Source organism: Amphiprion ocellaris, chromosome 18 (assembly GCF_022539595.1).
Source record: "Amphiprion ocellaris isolate individual 3 ecotype Okinawa chromosome 18, ASM2253959v1, whole genome shotgun sequence".
Classification (NCBI taxonomy): domain Eukaryota; kingdom Metazoa; phylum Chordata; class Actinopteri; family Pomacentridae; genus Amphiprion; species Amphiprion ocellaris.
The window spans coordinates 15882835-15903203 of NC_072783.1; the positions used below are offsets into that span (position 1 = coordinate 15882835).

Below are 20369 nucleotides of genomic sequence, written 5' to 3' on the forward strand. Positions count from 1 at the left end.
CACCGAGGTGGGGAGCCCCCCAACCAGCCGGACCGAAGGGACTCATGGACAGCACCCCCAGCAGCAGACCAGATACAGCCCCCAGTGTGGAGGACCCCCCTGAGGAAACACTGGAGTTAAATAACTACAAATTTAAAACTACAAGACAGAATAAAAGACCTATAATATAAGTAAAAAGGTGAAAGGTTAAAAGAGTAAAAATACATAAGAAATTAAATAGAAAATGATAAGAACATAAGGATTTAAAAGGTTAGTTAAAAGCCTGATTAAAAAGGTGAGTCTTTAACCTTCTTTTAAAAACATCGACATGTGACTAGTTGGCTTGCTGGTTCTCTGACTGATACTAGATTGTTTGGCTGGTTTGGCAAAATGGAGAATGTATTTATTCCCTCCTGAGTGAAAGTACAGCTGTTGTCCAAGAGCCTGCTGTTTGTTGTTCTACATAACACTCCCTATAATTAGGTGGATTCATGGCTGCCAGTAGCACACACAAACATACACATCAGCCTGCCTTCTAGTTGGTCAGGATGGCAAAAAAGATGTTTTCATGTGCAGAACAGGTAGAAGTAAGTCAGAAACTGAAGTAGAAAAAAACCTCCTGTTATTTACAAGGGTCAACAACTGCAACAAAAACATTTGGATCAGAAATGTGATTTAAAGCTTTAAAAACACAACTTTAGCTGAACTCAGAATTCCACCTAACTAGACACAGTTTCTAAATAGCACTCTTTTTACCTGGCACTGATCACACTGAGTGCCTCTCTCCAAAGACGCTTGACTTCAAAGCACCAAAACACAAGCGAGTCAGCTCTGTACACCCCAATGTGAGATGTTCCACCGATTTCACAGCACTAATAAATTCCCTGTACATTTAGCTGAAATATAAAGCAGGAAAAAAGGAACAAAATACATTTAATCCTGTCTTGTAAGCACTATTCATAAGTGAGAAGGAAAACATTTATTGAAGAGAAGGAGAACTCCAAAATCACTTTTTCACACCTCCTAGGCTCAAAAGTGATTAAACTCATTAAAATCTTTTCAAGTAATTGCAGCTCATCTATGGCAGCATAAATATTCAATTAATAGTGGCTTTTTAATAACTGTGATTCATTCAATCCATTGCACATAGCCTCACATGTCTCCCCCTCATTAATTAAAATTTCTCTTTGGAGGTCAATTAAATTTCCTTTAACTGTTCATTAGCCATCGAACAGGGCAGCACAAGAATCTATTAAAAGAGGAGTTCATTTCCTCTGAGTCATTTTCATGCATCTGTTGTGTATTGTAAGATGGAAGGGAGGGGGTGAAGATGGGGGTTAATCTTTCTCTTTGCTGTCCTCCTGGGCAAAAAGTAGACTTAAGCTCTGTCTGCATTGAGGTGGCAAGTTGAGCTGCAGCACACCAAAGCAGAAGCTCTTTATCGGTCTCCATAGCATGTTTGGCCAAGGCTGACTGGCTGCCAAACAGCCAGAGACAGAGCAGGGATGAATCAGCACTGACAAGGTGAAGCCAGCTTTGTGTTCAACGGCTGACAGCTCAGGTGCTCAGAGAGATGGAGACACAACGGATTACATTTGGGCCACTGCAGAGAGGAGATGGGGCGGGTGGGCGGGTTAAGAACAGAGAAAGAAAGAGAGCTTCCAAAATGGCTTTTGGACTCTGGAAACTTTTCTTTGAGATAAATGAAAAAGTTGAGCTTGGGTTTGTGTGGGTGTTACTGTCAGTTGTTAGTGGTGACAGTTCTTAAAGCCTAAAGTGACAACAAGGAGAAGTACAGTGAATAAGCTAAGCTAATTGTGATGCTGTATTATAACCTTATCTTTTGGAAGTTACAATTTTATACAACCACAATTGCAACTTTTGAAAGCAGTCCATCTGTGAAGGCTTCCCAATTACCTGCTGTTATATGGTATATGATGGAACAGAATTCTGTCCTTAGTGCACCACTGTACAGGGGAAAATAATACACAATATGCTTAAGTAACCTGCTGTAAGGCTGTGGGATTTCATCTGTAAAGCCCTCGAGATACAGTTGGGGCTTTTTTTGAACCAGAACAGAAGCATTTTGGATCTTTGTATAGGTGTTGTATTTTATCGAGAAGAGAGTGTTCACTAGACAAATAACTAACAGCCAAAACAAACTGCATTCAGGAGTCTCAATCAGGAATACATGCCTTATCAAACTGCAATTGATCTGAAATAGCAACTTACACAGTAGCACTAAAGCAGTGCAATGCGACATCATAGAGGTACAACCAGTCTACAAAGCCACAGGATCTATCAAGCAGATAGCAGAGATTAGAGTGTGTGTTTGCATTTGTGTGTTTTTACCTTGCGCCCTCCTGTGTTTAGCTTTATTGGCGTGAGGAAGGGGTCAAAGATCATATGGCTGGTCTCGATATTGACTGGGGACTGCCTCTTCCCCACCGAGCACAGGTTCCAGGCTGAATTTACCAGCCCCCAGAATGAAGGCACTGCAACACAAAAGACAGAGCAGGTGTTGAAAAGGTTGAGCATCTGCACTGACAAGACAGGAGGTCATTCCACAAAGAGGTCGTATTGTGACGGCCAGAGTTTGTGCTTCAGCTTTAAAAAAAAAATACGTTTCAGACCTGCCACAATCACAGTGGGAGAAATGTAATTCGCAGCGCTGATCTGATGTGGGCTTTTGATGGCTTGCTGAAATACATAAATGCTGATTGCTCCTAAATTAAAGTAATTTACTTCTAATATTAAAAAAAATACAAGTATTTGTCATTTTATTTCATCATTACACCAATTTTGCTGTTTTGCTGGTACAACTAAAGATACATTTGTTTGGACAAATATAATGGAAACAACAAAAATAGCACAGAAGAGTTTAATTTAAGAGCTGATTTCTAGCCATTTTCCATGGTTTTCTTGATATCAAAATCACTTAAATTCTTACATCAGTGGCATTGTATTGCCAAAAACAATGCTTTTAGGCATTCCATGTCTTCTTTTCTGTCTGTTTTAGTCACATGATGCACATGGGAGTTAGTACTTGATTGCACAACCATTGTTTCTGATGACTGCAGTCATGCTCACATTCACACCTACGGGCAATTTAGAATAATCAATTAACCTCAACTGCGAGAGGAAGCCAGAGTACCCAGAGAACCCATGCATGCACAGGGAGAACATGCAAACTCCATGCAGAAAGATCCCAGGAAGGTGGGGATGCGAACAGGAGATCTTCAAGCTGCAAGACGAATGTGCTAACCACCACGCCACTGTGCAGTTCATTCTAACAAGATGACCGATGTTATTCATTTCACCTGTCAGTGGCCATAATGTTGTGGCTGATTGGCATATATTCTTTTCTAGATGTGTAAATATCTGTTTATATATGTAAATGTGTATTTTTAGTTACTTAAATATTCTCTTTTCTGTTCTCTCTTTTCTTATTCCTAGAGTGACACCAACAGCCAAAATCTAATTCTTTGTATGTTATGTGTATCTGCCATTAAAGTTGATTGTGACTCTGATATGAGGGTGCAGTTGGGTGAAGCCGTGGCACAATACAGCTGTAATCACAAATGGTTTCCACTCTCCTTGATGCATAAAGTGATCTCATATGTAAAAATGTTGGGATGCCCCATTAAGTATTTTAGCTGTTTACCACTGTCTCAGCCAAGGATGTTATTGTTCAGTTCTGTCAAGTTAGTTTATAGCATTTGATTGAGAGTAAACCAAATTTCATCTAGTAATTCCATGATATTTAAAATCTCAGAAGACAGAAATTAAAAAAAAAAACAAGACAAAAAAAGAAGACAAAAATCGAGGCAGCAAAGGCCAAGATATATTAAAAAATAACTAATCCGAAAAAATACTCTTTAAAATTCTTAAAACTAGTAGATAGATGATGAAATAAAATATTTAGTTCCTAAATATTAACCTTTGTTAATATTGTCTTTATTGTACTTTCAGATTATGCTATATCTGAATTCACTTCAGTTAAAAGTGAAAATAATTCACAGTTTACAACAGTCTTAAATCATGGGATTGATACATACAACTTGATAAAACCTGTTACTATTTTGACTACTTGCAAGTGTTTTTTTTTTCAACTATTTAGTGGTGTTCCGATGGCACATCCCTGTGCAGAATCATTTAAGTGCCAAATGATTCAAAATTGCTTCATTTCTCTATAATGGCATTATCTGTTAGTTCACATGTAGCTTGTTTCTTTTTATGAACTGAACACAATTACATTAGAAAGATCATATCAATAATTCAGACCCGTGATCACTGACACACAAGCTAGAAAACTTGTAATCATTGAAACAAACTAAATACACCCATGATGTTCAAATAGCCTAAGTGAATGAAAATTATTTTAAAAATTACCTGTGAACACTAGAACTTTCCCAGTTTTGGACCTATGTGCTGCATGTTGACACCGTGACAACACAAGGAGGAAAACTGCTAAAGGAGCTGAAGAATCTTGCTTAAAGTAGCTCTATCAAACAGGCCAGCAAATGCATCAGTCTGGGCACAGAGGTTATCAATGTAAATCAGAGTTGCTGTGACAGTTTAGACATCAAAATCTATAAACGGTGTCCAAGAAAACAATCCCTGCTTGCTCTTCAGCACAAAATTGCAAGTTGAAATTTTGCTCAAGAACATGAAAACATGCCTGAAGAATATTGGGACCATATTCTTTGGTCAGAAGAGACCAATATACTAACTAGAACATTTCAGAAGAAATTTTGACTGTGCCAGTGCAGCTTCTGTTGGTTGATTTACGCAACTATAATTATACATGAGGTATAATTTATATAAATACAATTTCTTTTGAAAAGCCAGCATTCACAACTTCATGGCATTCATAACATTATGACCACTGACAGGTGAAGTGAATAATGCTGATTATCTTTTCATCATGGCACCTGTTAGTGAGTTGGATATATTAGGTAGCTAGTGAACATTATGTCCACAAAGCTGATGTGTTAGAAGCAGGAAAAATGGGCAAGGATTTGAGCGAGTTTCACAAGGACCAAATTGTGATGGCTAGATGACTGGATCAGAGCATCTCCAAAACTGCAGCTCTTGTGGGGTGTTCCCAGTCTGCAGTGGTCAGTATCTATCAAAAGCGGTCCAAGGATGAAACAGTGGTGAACCGGCGACAGGGTCATGGGCGGCCAAAGCTCATTGATGCATGTGGGGAGCAAAGGCCATACAGAACAACCACAGCGAATACACAGTACTAACAGTGAAGCACAGAGGTGACACTGTGATGATATGGGGCTGCATGAGTTCAACACTTCTTGGGAAGATGATATTCATAGATGGTACCATGAATGTCTGTAGATATACCAAAATACTGGCCGACAATAAAAGCTGAGCTCAGACCACGACTGCCGTTGAACTCTCCAGTCAGTTAACCAAGGCCATTGTTCTGCTTTGCTTTTGTTTGCTCCGTGTCAAACCTGCATTCTCTTCTGCTTCACTACTCCACTCCCTGCTGCTTCTCCTGCCTCCTGTGAAAGCCTCAGCCCCTGCTTTGTCTCTCCAGACCAAGTCCACCTGCAATCTCCCCAAGAATTCCCTCCTTCCTCCAACAACAGCCAACAAGACCATTCCTGCCATGCACCTCCTCTGCCTGCATTCCCTATGTACCTGTTGAGTTTAGTGCTTTTGCATCACTGCCACATGTTCCTTCCACATGCTCTCCAGAGTAGTGGGTCGCCGTGTTGGCGTATTGTGGTGTTACATAATTGACTGTCTGTTATTCTGATACTGCGCTGCGAGTGTATTTACTCATCCTGACCTGTTCTTAGTCTTTCCTAGCTTGGTGTTACCAAGTCCTGGTTATTCTTGCATCCTAGATAATTCTTCCTTCCATAAGATTAAGTCTGTCTTGTTGTTCACAACTTTGCGTAAGTTAGCTTTATGTCCCACACTGGTTCCCATAGGCATTTCCTGTTCTTGTAGTTCCCTAGCTCCCTAGTATTCTCCTGCGTAGTAGTCTTGTCTTGCACTACCCCTAGTTACATCAGCTCCCCTTCCCATTTCCATCCATGTGTGTTCTGTAAATTATATGATTATTGTAATAAATTCTTATTGTTTATATCTGCTGCTATAGAAAGATGCGCAACGCCAGTATTCTCCATGGCGAGAAGGACTGTAGCAGTCAAAAAATAAATAAATAAATCAAGGTGGACAAATGAAGTACTGAAAAAATGAAAGACTTGAATCTCTGCAATGCAAGTTGTACTTTTGTTACTACTGTGGGGCTTGTATTTTAAATGTAATAAATCTGATCTGTTAGTTTTTAAAATACATAAGAGTAAACACAAACTGTTTAACTTAGACATACTGCAATTACTGTACGGTGAAAAATAGTGAATTAAGAGATGTAGGACAGTGGTATACTCACTATACCTCTCTTGTATTTAATGTATGTCACACTATAACTTATTAAAATTTAAACCTTATCAGCTTCCGCACAGTGGAGAGTGTCCTGACTACTTCCATCACAGTATGGTATGGCAACTGCAGCAGTGAGGACAGGAAGGCTCACCATCATGTCATTAAGACGGCACAATTCATCTGTGGCGCACCCTTCAACCCACAACAGGACATTTACCTCACCCGGGTCGCAAAGAGAGCACACAGCATCATCAAGCACCTCACCTATCCACAGCACACACTGTTCACACTTCTGCCGTCTGACAGATGCTACATGAGTGTGAAAGCGAGGACCACCAGACTAAAAGACTGTTTCTATCCACGGGCCATCAGGCTACTAAATCACCGACTCACCTGCAATATCTATAGCAATCTAGTCTAACAGCAATATTTTGCACATATCTCCTGCTTTTTCACATATCAACGTTTGCGCATACCGATGCCTGTTCACATATGACAATATTGTATTGTTTACATATGACAGTATTGCACAAGATGCTAACATTTACACAAATAATTTTTTAACACTATTTTTATTTTATCTTATTTTTATTAGATTATATTTTATTTCATTTTATTTTATTTGTTATTTCAGTTGTGTGAAGTGAATTTGCAAAATAAAAATTTCATTACTCAGGGTAACCACTGTGTTTCTGCTGTGTATATGACAAAGTTCTTGAATCTAGAATCTTGAATCTGCTGTTCAAACATATCCTCCATCCTGGAAACACAGCACTATGCACTGCTAGTTGTCAGGCATTGCAATCACAAAGCTTAGTGGGCAAAACTAATCCACTGTGACATTTTAGCACTTTGGTCAAAACCTCTACTGAAGAAAGAAAATGTTACAGAGGTGAGATCATTGGAATCAGTCTATCATCTGCTAACATGTGTAGCTACTGTAAGACCAAAAGGACAGAATGGCACAGTGAAAGACTGTCGGCATTGCGGGAGTGATAGGCATCTTAACCAGTCCTGTTGTTATGCGAGACCAGGACCGAGAATTCTATTCCTTCTCTGAGTGTGAAGCTAAGTGTTCTCACCATCAACTCTAGTGAGAGGCAGCTTTCAGCTACAATACTGGCTGCAGCTGAGAGCAGCATCTTTCATTTAGGGACACAGCATTATACAGAGATGACTCACTGGGATTGTGCTATGCCAATTCCACAGAGATTTCCAACAAAAGCGGAGATAATTTGAAAATATGCAAATTCAAGATGAGTCAGAAGGAAGCAGACACAACACAGTGCGAATTCAAAGCTAAAGGCTCACCAAGTCAACAAGTTCTACAAGACTCAGAGCAACAGTGTTTCCTACTATGCTTGTAGATACGCTCTGTACAGAAAGCACTACTTCATGCTTAGATAAAACCATGGAGTCAAGGGAAACGTGGCAGTGCATTCTTCACCATTTCTACCATGAATATGCTGTTAGCTGTGGGAATGTGCAGATTTCATTGTGTTTCCCTTAATAAATAAATATGAATGTAAAGCGCTTTACTAAAGTAATTCAGACAACACGGGAACAGAGCTGTCTGAGCTGAGAATCATGTTCTTTGCTCTGCAATTTAAGAAATGCTGCATTAAGAAATACTTTTTTTGTCAGCAATGGGACAAGTGACTGTGAGCACTGTCGTAGGTTTCTTCAGTGATAATAACTCGATGTTGTGTTTCCTTGATGATCTTCCACCTCCACATGTGAAAGAAAGCAATTCATGCAGCTTAAATATTTTATAAAGAATCAAGCAGACCTGAGTTTGAATTAAAGGATAACACCCGTGTATTACAACTTTGGTTTATTTTCTCACGTTTTGGTAATTGTTTCTTTTTGTTAATGTAACACTGCATTCACTTAGGAGCTCAGAGCACAAAGTGCTTTGTAATTAAAATTACAATATGCACCTCTAAGCACATCATAATGACACCTTTCTTTTAAAAATCCTCAGGCCATGTTCTGTTCTTAAGGCCCTTTATTCTCATGTTAAAATTAAGTTCAATTGTGATGCTATACATGGTATACATTACTGAAGTTGATGTGTTCAAATTCCACATTGCAAACCAAGAATTCCTATGGGGACATATTGTGATCTGAAGATCACAATATGTCACAGTATCTCTGAAAAGATTACTATTGCAACAACACATCATCAGTAGGGTAAAACTAACCTGTCTCACGACAGTCTAATCCCAGTTCATGTTCCCTATTAGTGGGTGAACAATCCAACGCTTGGTGAATTCTGCATCACAATGATAGGAAGAGCCGACATCGAAGGATCAAAAAGAGACATCGCTATGAACACTTGGCCTATAAAAGGGACGGACTGGGGATTCTGTTTTTGCTCATGGGCCTTCAAGTAGGTTATCAAGCCATGGAGGAGTCTGTAAACCATTATTATGATTACTGTTATTATTATTAATTTTTATTTTCAAATAGGTTCAACTAATCAGTTGAAAAAAATAAACAGCTCACAGTTTATATTTCTTTCTCATTTTGGATATCTTTCAAGCATGTTGTAGATCTAAGATGGGAATAAAATCCAAATTTGAATAAACCTGAATGATCATGAAAGTTACTTAGTGCAATAAGGAAAATAAAATTCAGCATGATTTAATGTGGCATCTTAGGGCCTTAGTTGGGCAAAGAAGATCCTGGTAAAGTATTGAAGCTGGTCATTAGTTAAGACCCGTCTTGGCCTATTAACATTTTGCCAGAAGCTAAAGTGCTATTTGTCCAAATTTAAATCAAAAAAAGTTCCTACACAAGTAAATTGCTTTCTCACATATGTTTAGGGGCAACATAAGCACCAGGAACATTTTTTTTGTTAAAGTGAATTTATTCATTATGTCAAGAGGGTTGGGGTGTGTGGTAGGTGTATAAATCACACTGGTTAGTTATAGGGAACAAAAACACTTCCTTTTAAGGCATAATGTAATGTTAGAAAAATAGAGCAAGTTATGAGTTCATATTGCAAGATCAGATATTAGAATAGAGTTTTATTGCCATTTGCACGGGTACATTACAGGCCAGGTACATTGGAATTCTTTGTGGGTTTTCTCGAGTCAGCTTTATATACAAGGAAAAACAAAATAAAATAACAAAAAACTAAAATAATGTAAAATTTAAGAGCAGCAGCAATAAAAGAGAAATGCAATATACATTATAAAAATAAAATTAGTACACATTATAAAAAGAGCACTTTTTGTAAAAAGAAGTCATGGATACCATGAGACGTAAATTGCACGTTTGTGCTGTACAGATGTTATATTGCACTTGTTGGTTTGTATTATTGCACATGTTGGTTTGAGAACAGAAGTGAAATCACCATAGTAGTATTGCACGTGAAAAGAGACGTTATGTGTGGGGAGATGGGGGAGGGGTGGTCGCTGAGGTAGTTAAGTGTCCAGAGTGTGAATGGGTTTTGGAATGAGGTACTTCCTTCCTTCTTTAATGTCCTGAGCCACTAGTCTGACGGTGGCTGGAAAAAAAGCTGCTATGGAAGCAAACCTTGTGCGTGCTGATGCTCTCAGGCCTGTGGTGTCTCAGACTGTAGCTTGAGTCCATCTGAACAGAGCATGAGCTGGATGGTGTTTGTCTCTGAGGATGCTCTGTGCTCTCCTCCTGAAGCGTTGGGTGTATATCGTGTCCATCCAGGGGAGGTCAGTTTTAATGACCCATGGCAGCGATGTCCTCTCAGCCAGGGTGGTGTTGCCATACCACACTTTGATACTGCTGGTGAGGAAGCTTTCAACAAGCCCTCTGCAGGCTAGGGTGAGGGGCTGATGTCTTCTTCAGCAGCCTGATGAAATACAGCCTCTGCTGAGCTCTCTTCATTGTTGTCACAGTGTTTCTAGCCCAGCTGAGGCACTCTGTGATATGTAGGCCAAGGAACTTGTAGCTGTCAGTAACCTCCACCTGAATCCCCTTGATGGTGAGAAGCTGCAGAGAGAGGGCTCTCATCCTGAAGTCCAGAGTGAGTTCTTTGGTTTTGTATATTGTATGTCCTGAGAGCAGGCACAGTCATGTGTGTACAGTGAGAAGAGCTTGAGGCTGAGGCAGCAGCCCTGCAGGGTTCCTGTGTTCACTGTGAGCTCAGCAGAGACCCTCTTTCCCATTCTGACCACCTGTGGTCTGTCTGTGAGGAAGTCTGGGATCCAATTATAGTTCGGTGTTGGTACTACCAGGTCTGCCAGCTTAACAGTCAGCTTCATTGGCCTGATAGTATTGAAGTCGGAGCTGTAATCCAGGAACAGAGCTGTGCATATCTGTTGTAGGTGTCCAAATGCTGATGGATGGAGTGAAGAACCAGTGCCACCGTATCGTCCACCGATTTGTTGGAGCGGTAGGCAATCTGAAAGGGGTCCACTGAGTCTGGAACCACAGAGTTTACGTGTCTTAAAACCAGCTTCTCCAGACACTTCATGGCAGCCGGTGTGAGGGCCACGGGTTTGAAATTGTTCATTGTGGTTATGTTTGTTTTTTGGGGGACGGGAACAATAGCAGTGGAATTAATGATCCATGTTTCCTGTGAGAGAGAGGTGTTAAAGATGTCAGTCTGCACCTCTGCAAGATGTTCTGTACAGTTCCTTAGGACATGGTCAGGTTATGCAGCCTTGCGGGGGTAACCCTCAGAGGGTAACCTTCCCACGCATTAATAACGCATTAACGTGCCCAATCCTAATAATATTATATATATATATATATATATATATATATATATATATATATATATATATATATATATATATATATATATATATGTTATAGCATATATCATAGCAATTCCTCCAACCATAATGGCAATTTTAAACATTTTTCAGCATCTTTAAAATACAATCCATGGCAGCAAAATATCACACAGATATTTGTCGCCTTGCATTTCTGGTTGTTAGGTTGAGGCACAAAAACAACTTGGCAAAGTTTAAGTACAGAACAATATTGAATTTAAAATAGAAACCCTCTGTTGTAATGGTAACAATAACAAGCATCAAGAAAGGTAATGTGAAAAGTGGTCTGCTCACTGTTTGGTCAACTGATCTGTCCTAGCCTCTTCCCTGCACCATGTTTGCAGCCAAATAGCTATGCTACCCGACTTCTTCCTTTGTTGTTACAGCGAAATATAACTATGGTTTGTGAGAAAATGCTCACACAAACAACCCATGGATTTGTTTTATATGGGAGGACAGTCTCAAAACTTGTCATTGAGCTTACTACCGACAGCATTATTATTATAATTTCTCAGAAATTTAAAATTGATAAGGTTTTCACCTTACAGATAACCTATTTTGTAAATTGGCACTAAATAAGTAAAATTAAACTTAACTGAAAAAAAGTGTTTTTAAACTTTACAATTTTTGAGGCCACTATGTTCCTCAGGATTATCTACAACTTTAGAAATGGCTTTACACCATTGCCTTGATCTATGCCTGACCAGAGTTTTATCACACAAGTCTACAGAGAGTTCCTTAAACTTCATGGAATGTTCTTTGTCCTGACATGCTTTGTGGATTCATACAAACAGTTTTGGGGTTTCCATGGGTGGACAGCAGTTAAGTTCCAAACACATCTCAAGCATAAATCTTATTTGAAAAAATGCAGGGTTTCAGTGTTCGACTTTGAATGGGAAAAAAAAAAACAAAAACTGGAAAAACATGTTTGTATTTTGACATTGTAGTTGATTATGAAAAATTATATTTATTTCAAATAAATTTTATGCTATAAGATTGTTATTTGTTTTCCTTATCTCTTGGCCTTGTGCTTCTGAAACATGCAAATTTCTCCCCGGCATGATCAGTAAAATTTTATATTATGCTACAAACTGTGACAAAATATAAAAGAACATGTAAGTCCTAATTTTCTCGCACCATATTTATCTTTATACAGCAGAAAATGTTTTTGGTAGCAATCCACACACCATTAGCACCATGGGACAGAGGTACTCATACTTCTTTATTTATTTAATTGCACCTTTAAATAAGTCATATGAGTAAACAGAAGAGATGAAGAATATTAGCCATGAATGAGCTACTGTGCGCACATCATACAAAACTCAGTAAGAAATCTCAGGATTGATGCCAGAAATGCACAGTCCATCCATCCTGTCCATCTATTGGAGGCAAAAACACCAAGATGAAAAAAAACAAACAATGTTTTGAGTCATCATTTGTTAAAGATAGCAATGTATTAGGAAGAGAAATTTTTCATCAGGGAGGGTGGTTCAGTGGGAAGAGAGAGACCTCTCCTGATACAGAATCCTTCATGAGAATGACAGGAAATCCATGTGCAAAATAGGAATTGGAGTGTGAGTGAATCGATCCATTAATCCATGGCTCCTTGTCATAAATGTAAACATAATTATTAGTTGGTGAATGCAACAATGGCAGCAAGGGAAATTCCTCACTGCTGACCAAGGCAGAAGCAGCTCTGTCAATAATCCACACCTATAGCATTGATATCCCCATATTTCACTCAGGCTGCTTGCAAGTGCTAGAGCCACTTTCATTCCTATATTGGCAAGCTGTAAAAGTAGACAGGAATATATGGGGTGGCCTTTTGCAGATGTCAAATAGAGTATATGTGTAATGTACAAGTGAAAAGGGCAATTGAGGGTGGGAACTTTTGTTTCATGGTTGGTCTTTAGCCCACTTTTTTTTTTTTTAACAAAAGGCTTCAGCATTTGGATTTTACATGCTGGGATGTACATGTACACTACCAGTCAAAAGTTTGGACACAATTTCTCATTCAATGTTTTTTCTTAGTTTTTACTACTTTCTACATTGTACATATAAAGCGAAGACAAGATATGCAACATACAAACAATTGTGAAATAACTCTAAATATGTTTTATATTTTAGATTCCTCAAAGTAGCGACCCTTTGCTTTGATGACAGCTTTGCAAACCCTTGGCCTTTTCTCAGTGAGCTTCATGAAGTAGTCTCCTGAAATGGTTTTCACTTCATAGGTGTGCCTTGTCAAGGTTAATTTGTATTATTTCTTGCCTTCTTAATGGTGTTGGGATCATCCATTGCGTTGTGCAGAAGTGAGTTTGGTACACAGTTGACAGCCCTGTTTAACAGCTGTTAGAATCCATGTTATGGCAAGAACCCATCAGCTGAGAAAAGAGAAACGACAGTCCATCATTACTTTAAGAACTGAAGCTCAGTCAGTCTGAAAAACTGCAAAAACTTTGAAAGCATCCCCAAGTGCAGTCGCAAAAAACATCAAACACTGTGATGAAACTGGCTCACGTGAGGACCACCCCAGGAAAAAAAGACCAAGAGTCACTTCTGCTGCTGAGGATAAGTTCATCCGAGTCACCCGCCTCAGAAATCACAAGTTAACAGCACCTCAGATTAGAGCCCAGATAAATGCCACACAGAGTCTAATCAAAGCGAAGGGTGGCTATTTTGAAGAATCTAAAATATAAAACATGTTTTGACTTATTTCACACTTTTTTTTATGACATAATTCCATATCTGTTCATGCTTAGTTTTGATGCATTCAGAGAGAATCTACAAATAGTCATGAAAATAAAGAAAAAAACATTAAATGTGAAGGTGTGTCCAAACTGAAGAAACTCTGACAGGAAGAAGTCTGGAAGACCCAAAGCCACAACACAATCAGAAGATAAGTTTCTGAAAGTCTTGCATGATAGGTGGCACACAGGACAACAGCTTCAAGCACAGCTTAATAGTGGTCATAGTAAGGAGTCTCAGTTTCAACGGTGAAGACAAAATTTTGAGTTGCAGGTTTGACAGGTTAAGTTGCAGCAAGAAAGTCATTGCTAAGATGTCAGAAAAAGAAAAAAAAGAGGCTTGCTTAGGCCATGAAACACCGCCAATGCACTGCTGAAGACTGGAAGAAGGTATTATGGACTGATGAATCAAAATTTGAAATCTTTGGTTCATCACACAGGATTTCTGTATGCCATCGAGTAGGTGAAATGATGGTTCCTTCGTGTGTGGCATCAACTTTTAAACATGGAGGAGGAAGCATGATGGTCTGGGGCTGATTTGCTGGATACAGAGTCGATGACTTGTACAGAGTGAGAAATACCCTGAACCAAAACGGTTACCACAGCATTCTGCAGCATGATGCAGTACCCTCTGATATGCACCTAGTTGATCAGGGGTTCATCCTACAGCAAGATAATAACCCAAAACATAAGTCCAAGCTATGCCAGAACTACCTTAGGAAAAATAAAAAGATGGTAAACTTGAAAACATGGAGTGTCCAGCACAGTCTCCAGACTTAAACCCCATAGAGCTGGTTTGGGATGAACTGGACAGAACAGTGAAAGCAAAGCAAGTGCCACACATTTATGGGAATGTCTGCAAAAGAGTTGGGAAGAACTTTCTGAAGAATATTTGATTTCCACTGTGGAAAGAATGTCACGAGTGTGTTCAGCTGGTATATCTGTCAAAGGGGGCTACTTTGATGAGTCAAAAGTTTAGAATACATTTTGTTTGTATTTTTTTTTACTAAATTTGTTTATTTGTTCTATGCTTTCTTTTCAGAGTACAATGAGACATTAAGATGACATATTAGATGCATAGTTCGTGAGGTTGCTGGCTGACCTCTAACAGAGTGTTACCTGTTCCAGGTGGACTTGGACCAGCAGTAACAAGCTGTTTGGACTGTTTTCAATGTTCATGTAAATGTGAACGAACTTGTATGAGCCGGTGGCGTGTCTCGCGGAGGAGCCAGCAGCTAGTGAGGCTAACTAGCCGCAGCGCCTGAGCAGAGTGAAAAAGTCACAGAAGCTACTTTTTTTTTTTTAAAAGTTATTTTTATGGCCTTTTTGTTGGCTTTATTTGACAGGCATAGTGAGAGACAGACAGGAAATGGGGAGAAGAGTGGGGGGAAGACATGCAGCAAAGGGCCGCAAGCGGGAATCAAACCCAGGCCGGTGCGTCGGGGATCAGCCCCTGTACATGGGTCGCCGCTTAACGCGTTGAGCTATATGGGCGACCGACACAGAAGCTACTTGACTGCAGTGTGTTGACTTACCAGCAACATTGGATTACCAGGAATCTTGGCAAGAAAGTTGTGTGTGTGTGTGTGTGTGTGTGTGTGTGTGTGTGTGTGTGTTTGCCTTCCGAAGTATTGTCTTAATCAATTAGAAGACATGGCTACAAAGAAATTAGGAGAAGACATGGAGGAGGTCAAAAAATCTTTGAACTTCATGTCAGAGGAGCTAAGTAAGGTGGCAAAGTAACAGAGTGGCGTACTAGACTTAATTGAAGAAGTGAAACAACTCAATTAAATTCACTTCAATTCAATTTTATTTATATAGCCCCAATTACAGTCAAATTGTCTCGAGACACTTTACAGAACCCATATGCCTGATCCCCAGAGCAAGCCCTAAGGTGACAGTGGCAAGGAAAACACCCTTTTAACAGGGAAAAACACCTCGAGCAGAACCCGACTCTGAAGGCTGTGATCAAAGAAAAGGATAAGAAAATTGAAGACCTTGAAAGAAGAGAAGATGATTGGGAGCAGTACACAAGGATAGATGACCTTGTGATAACTGGATTTGAGACAACCCATCGTACCTATACAGGCAGTGACGAAGAGGATGAGGATGCACTGAGAGGTGAATTATGCACACTTGAGCAGCAAGTCATTAACTCCTTCAGTAGCAAAGACATTCTTGTAAACAGTCAAATATAGCTGCTTGTTACACTATACCCCAAAGACAAGACAACGAGCCCAACAGGTCCAGTATCATCATTCGATTTGTGAGTAGAAAACACAAACGTGAGGTGTTAAAGCACGCAATAAAATGAATGGGCACAGGGGTATATGTAAATGAGCATCTGACTAAGAGAAATGGTGAAATTGCTAGACAAGCTAGAATCGTGAAAAAGGAAGAGCGGATTCAAGACACCTGGACAAGAAACTGCAAAGTAATGATACGACTAAATGGCACACCAGAACAGGCTAGAGTGATAGCAGTCAGAGACATTAAAGAGTTGGATCAATACAAATGAAAATGATGAATCACATGGTGGAGAGGTGGAATAGTGGGGGAAGGTCAAATATTTATTTTGTTATGAAATGTACCTATATACAAAATACTGCTTGTGAGTGACAAATACAGTAAAAATGTGTGAATATACAGATTTTAAGTCTTTTGACTTTAAAGATCACAGGCTTTCTGAGTTAGAAAATGACATTGATCCATAGATTAACTTCTACCAGAACACTGATATTAACTGTGAATATTATCCTGAAGATAAGTTCAATTCCACTATGACAATGGAGGGGTTTTCAGTGATTCATTTTAATAGTAGGAGTCACCACCATTGCCCATTGTAAGAACATAGACAAAATCCAAAAAAGAAGGGAAAACCATAGTTTACAAAAGAGTTGGAAAAAGCTTGTAAAAAGAAAAATTGGCTCTATAGGGACTTTATCACACACAGAACAAAGAATAAGGAGAGCAAGTACAAAAAAATATAAAAACAAATTAACATCTATTATGCTGCTAAAACCAAAAAAAATAACATTAAGGGTACCTGCAGAGTGCTCAATAACCATAGTGAAAATGTTTTTCCAACATTTTTCGTACATAATGACAATTTAATCATTGAAAGTACTGAGGGAATTGCTAATGAGTTTAATGATTGTTTTTGTTAATGTAGGCCCAAATTTAGCAAGGAAATTAGCGATGTTGACCATAATTAGGAATTTGCATTCAACAGTAACAATTCAATGTTCCTTGGCAGAGTTTGTGAGACTGATGTATTAGAAGTGGTCCAGTATAGGGACCTAAGTTTTTTTTATACTTTATTTGAATGATATTGATACAGTATTTAACAAGCTGAAATTTATTACATTTGCAGATGATACAAATTTATTTTGTTCAGGACCAGACATTAAATAATTACAACAGTAGAAAAGGAGTTGATCAGGTTAAAGGAATGGTTTGATATCAATAAATTATCACTAAATGAAAATAAAACAAAATTTATGGCGTTTGTGGTGTCAGTGAAAATTGTGAAATTCAGTTAATCCTAAATGGAGTCGAAATTGAGAGTATATGAAACCAAATTCTTGGGAGTAATTTTAGATCATAATTTCAGTTGGAAGCCACGTATAGAATATATAAAACAGAAATTATCTATAATTATTGGTATTATCTACAAAACAAGTGATTTTTTTGAACAAGAAATGTCTGCATATATTATATTTCTCACTTATAATGCCATATATGTCATATGGTGTTGAGGTTTGGGGAAATACATACAGAACATATATAGACCCTATAATTAAACTCCAGAAAAGAGTTATTAGAATAATAAATAAAGCTTCCTGTCATGAAACTACTAATAAACTATTTCTAGAGTCTTGCACCTTAAATTTTTTAGATATTGTATACGTAAAAACATTAGAAATACTATTTCAAGTAAAGAATAAATGTCTTCCCACCTGTATTCAACATTTTTATTCTAAATTAAGAGAAAAAAATAATTTAACAGGGCTGGGTGTCTTTGAAAGAGGTAATGTGAGAACTAATGTTAAATACAGATGTGTTTCATATTTGGGAGTTATATTATATGAAATGGACTTAGTGATTTGAAACTGTGTAGATCTCTGTTGAGTTTCAAAAAAACATTGAAAAGTAAAATAATTCATTACAATGTAAAATGACTGATGTGAAATGATTAAGAAGAATAATTTAGAGTCAGTATTGTTCTGTTTTTTTTTTGGTCTTTTATTCCTTGTATGACTGATATTATGGGTTATTTTTTGGATTGTACAGGATAGGCAAAAATAAGCCTCGGCTTCAGCCTAATCCTCTTACAAAGCATGTTCATTTTTTTCTTTTCTTTTTCTTTTTTTTGTGAGAAAAAATGTTTACTGCAAGCATGGATAAAAATTCTTTGTCAGCTGAATGCACACAATTAAATTTTTGTACTGTAGATTGGAATGGAAATAAATCATCCATTCATTCATTGAAATTTCCAATAAAAAAATGAATAAACTGGGGTGTTCTAAAACCAGTAGTGTTGCCTTGATTTATTGTATATCTGCTTGTCATACCAGATTATACCTTGCCTCCTTGCCTTTTAAATTGCAATACAATTCAAATATTGTTTCCTTGCCTTGCTTGTTGAATACAGTATGATAAAAAAATAGTGCCATAAGTAACAATCACAACTGCTTTACAATGTCATCATTTTGTTCGGCTTACTGTGGGTTATACACATCGCACAGCTGAATCAGATCAAAAATGTAATTTCAGAGAAGAACTAGCAGATGCTAGTTGTTTAAAGATCAGGGGAAAAAATGGCTTTAGATGGAGTGCCGCGACTGCAATGAGAAACATCGGTAACACTAATTTTAAAGAAAGTCTTTTACTTATTGCCTATCTAAGCTTTTGGGCTTTTAAGGCTGTGTCACATAGGCCATTCATTTATCCACTAATTTGTAAATCATTGTTAAATATATGTGATTTGTAGTAAATGGTATGATGCAGTCCTACCAACCCTACAGGCTAATACTCCTCTTCACAGGAACACTGTACAAACTACTTTCACTTATTTAGCTCCCTTATTATTATAGTTACTTATTCCCTTTCTAAACCCATTGCATATGCAGTATGTCTTTTTATAACACCTTGTGTTTATTTTTTATTGGTCCTAATACAGTAGTATACCCTGACCTTTGAGGTGCATTGCCAGTTAATGTGCAATACAATACAATAAGCCTTGGCTTATTGAATTTTATTTTTAAAATTAAATTAAAAAAAAATACAGCAATATTGGAAACAATAACGACTGCTTTTCTGATTTTGCAACACAGGCTGTATTAGATCATGTGTGTAATATCAGATGAGAACTGGCAGTTGCTGGATGATAAAAGATTGGAATAAAAAAGTGACTGTAGATTCAGGGCTGGGACTTCAATGAGGAAAAATCTGTAACACTCATTTAAAAGTATATGTGATTTATAGTAGATGGGCAAACAAAAAAACATTTTTGGTATAGTGCAGTACTACTAACCAGGCTGTTACTCCTCTTCACAGGTATAGTTTACAAAATGCCTCAGCTTATTTAGTTTGTTTATTAATATGAGTAGTGGAAATAGTGTGAAAACATTATTGATCAAGCGTTTTTCACATAAAAATATTGTTTAAGTGCAGGTCTAAGCTGGCGTGGGCGTGTGAGGCCATGTTTGCAGATTAATTGTGCAGTTGCCTCAGTCAGGTCTGAGGTGCGTCAGTTCATCCTTGTGGGCTTGTTAGAGTTCAGGGTTGTGGTGAAAGTGGGATCCAAGGTCTGAGGAGATGCTCACTGGACAATTAAGCCCTGCAATAATTACTTCCATGACCAAGTATCTCGCAGATAGTCATGCAGTAGTAAATCCAAAACCAAGAGAGACACTGATTCTCACTAGAGAATGAAGGCACCAAAATGCATTGTTAAAGACACTTGTAGACACACCCAAATGTGCCTAGAGATGCATCCATTCCAGGAAAATGTCTTGACTTAAAATGTTACTGCAACTATAAAAAAATAAATGCAACTGCCTACTATTAAATGAGACTAAATCCAATGCACATACACATCTACATGCATGAACACTCACCTATAGAACCAGTGTTGGAAGCAGCATAGGCATGCATTTAATTAAACAGGCCTACACAGAGAGACGGCCTTAATGAAATGCCTTTATTCTGTCAACTGGATATGGATGCAAAGTTAGAGTAATAGTCTTTGGAACAGGAGGGATTTGGAGAAATGCAAAGTGCACACACACTGTTCTCTCCCTCTCCACACAAAGACTCACATGCGTCCTGTACATCAATTTCTTGGATGAGCATCAAGAAAAGTATTTAAAAAAAAAAAAAGTACCTTCGTTTTGTAACTGCTGGTGCACAGCTTGGTTGCAAATTTTCCCACAATGAGAGAGAGAGGCGGCGATGGAGT

The 20369-nt window shown here is 38.2% G+C and overlaps 1 protein-coding gene across 1 annotated transcript in view; it reads right to left on the reverse strand.

Annotated features, from left to right (window-relative positions):
- ca10a (carbonic anhydrase Xa) overlaps window positions 1–20369 on the reverse strand; it is a 319283-nt gene that overhangs the window by 187569 nt on the left and 111345 nt on the right. Inside the window, exon 3 of the mRNA XM_023266464.3 lies at window positions 2332–2474. Within this exon, the coding sequence (XP_023122232.1) occupies window positions 2332–2474 (143 nt within the window). The remainder of the gene's footprint in view (window positions 1–2331; window positions 2475–20369) is intronic.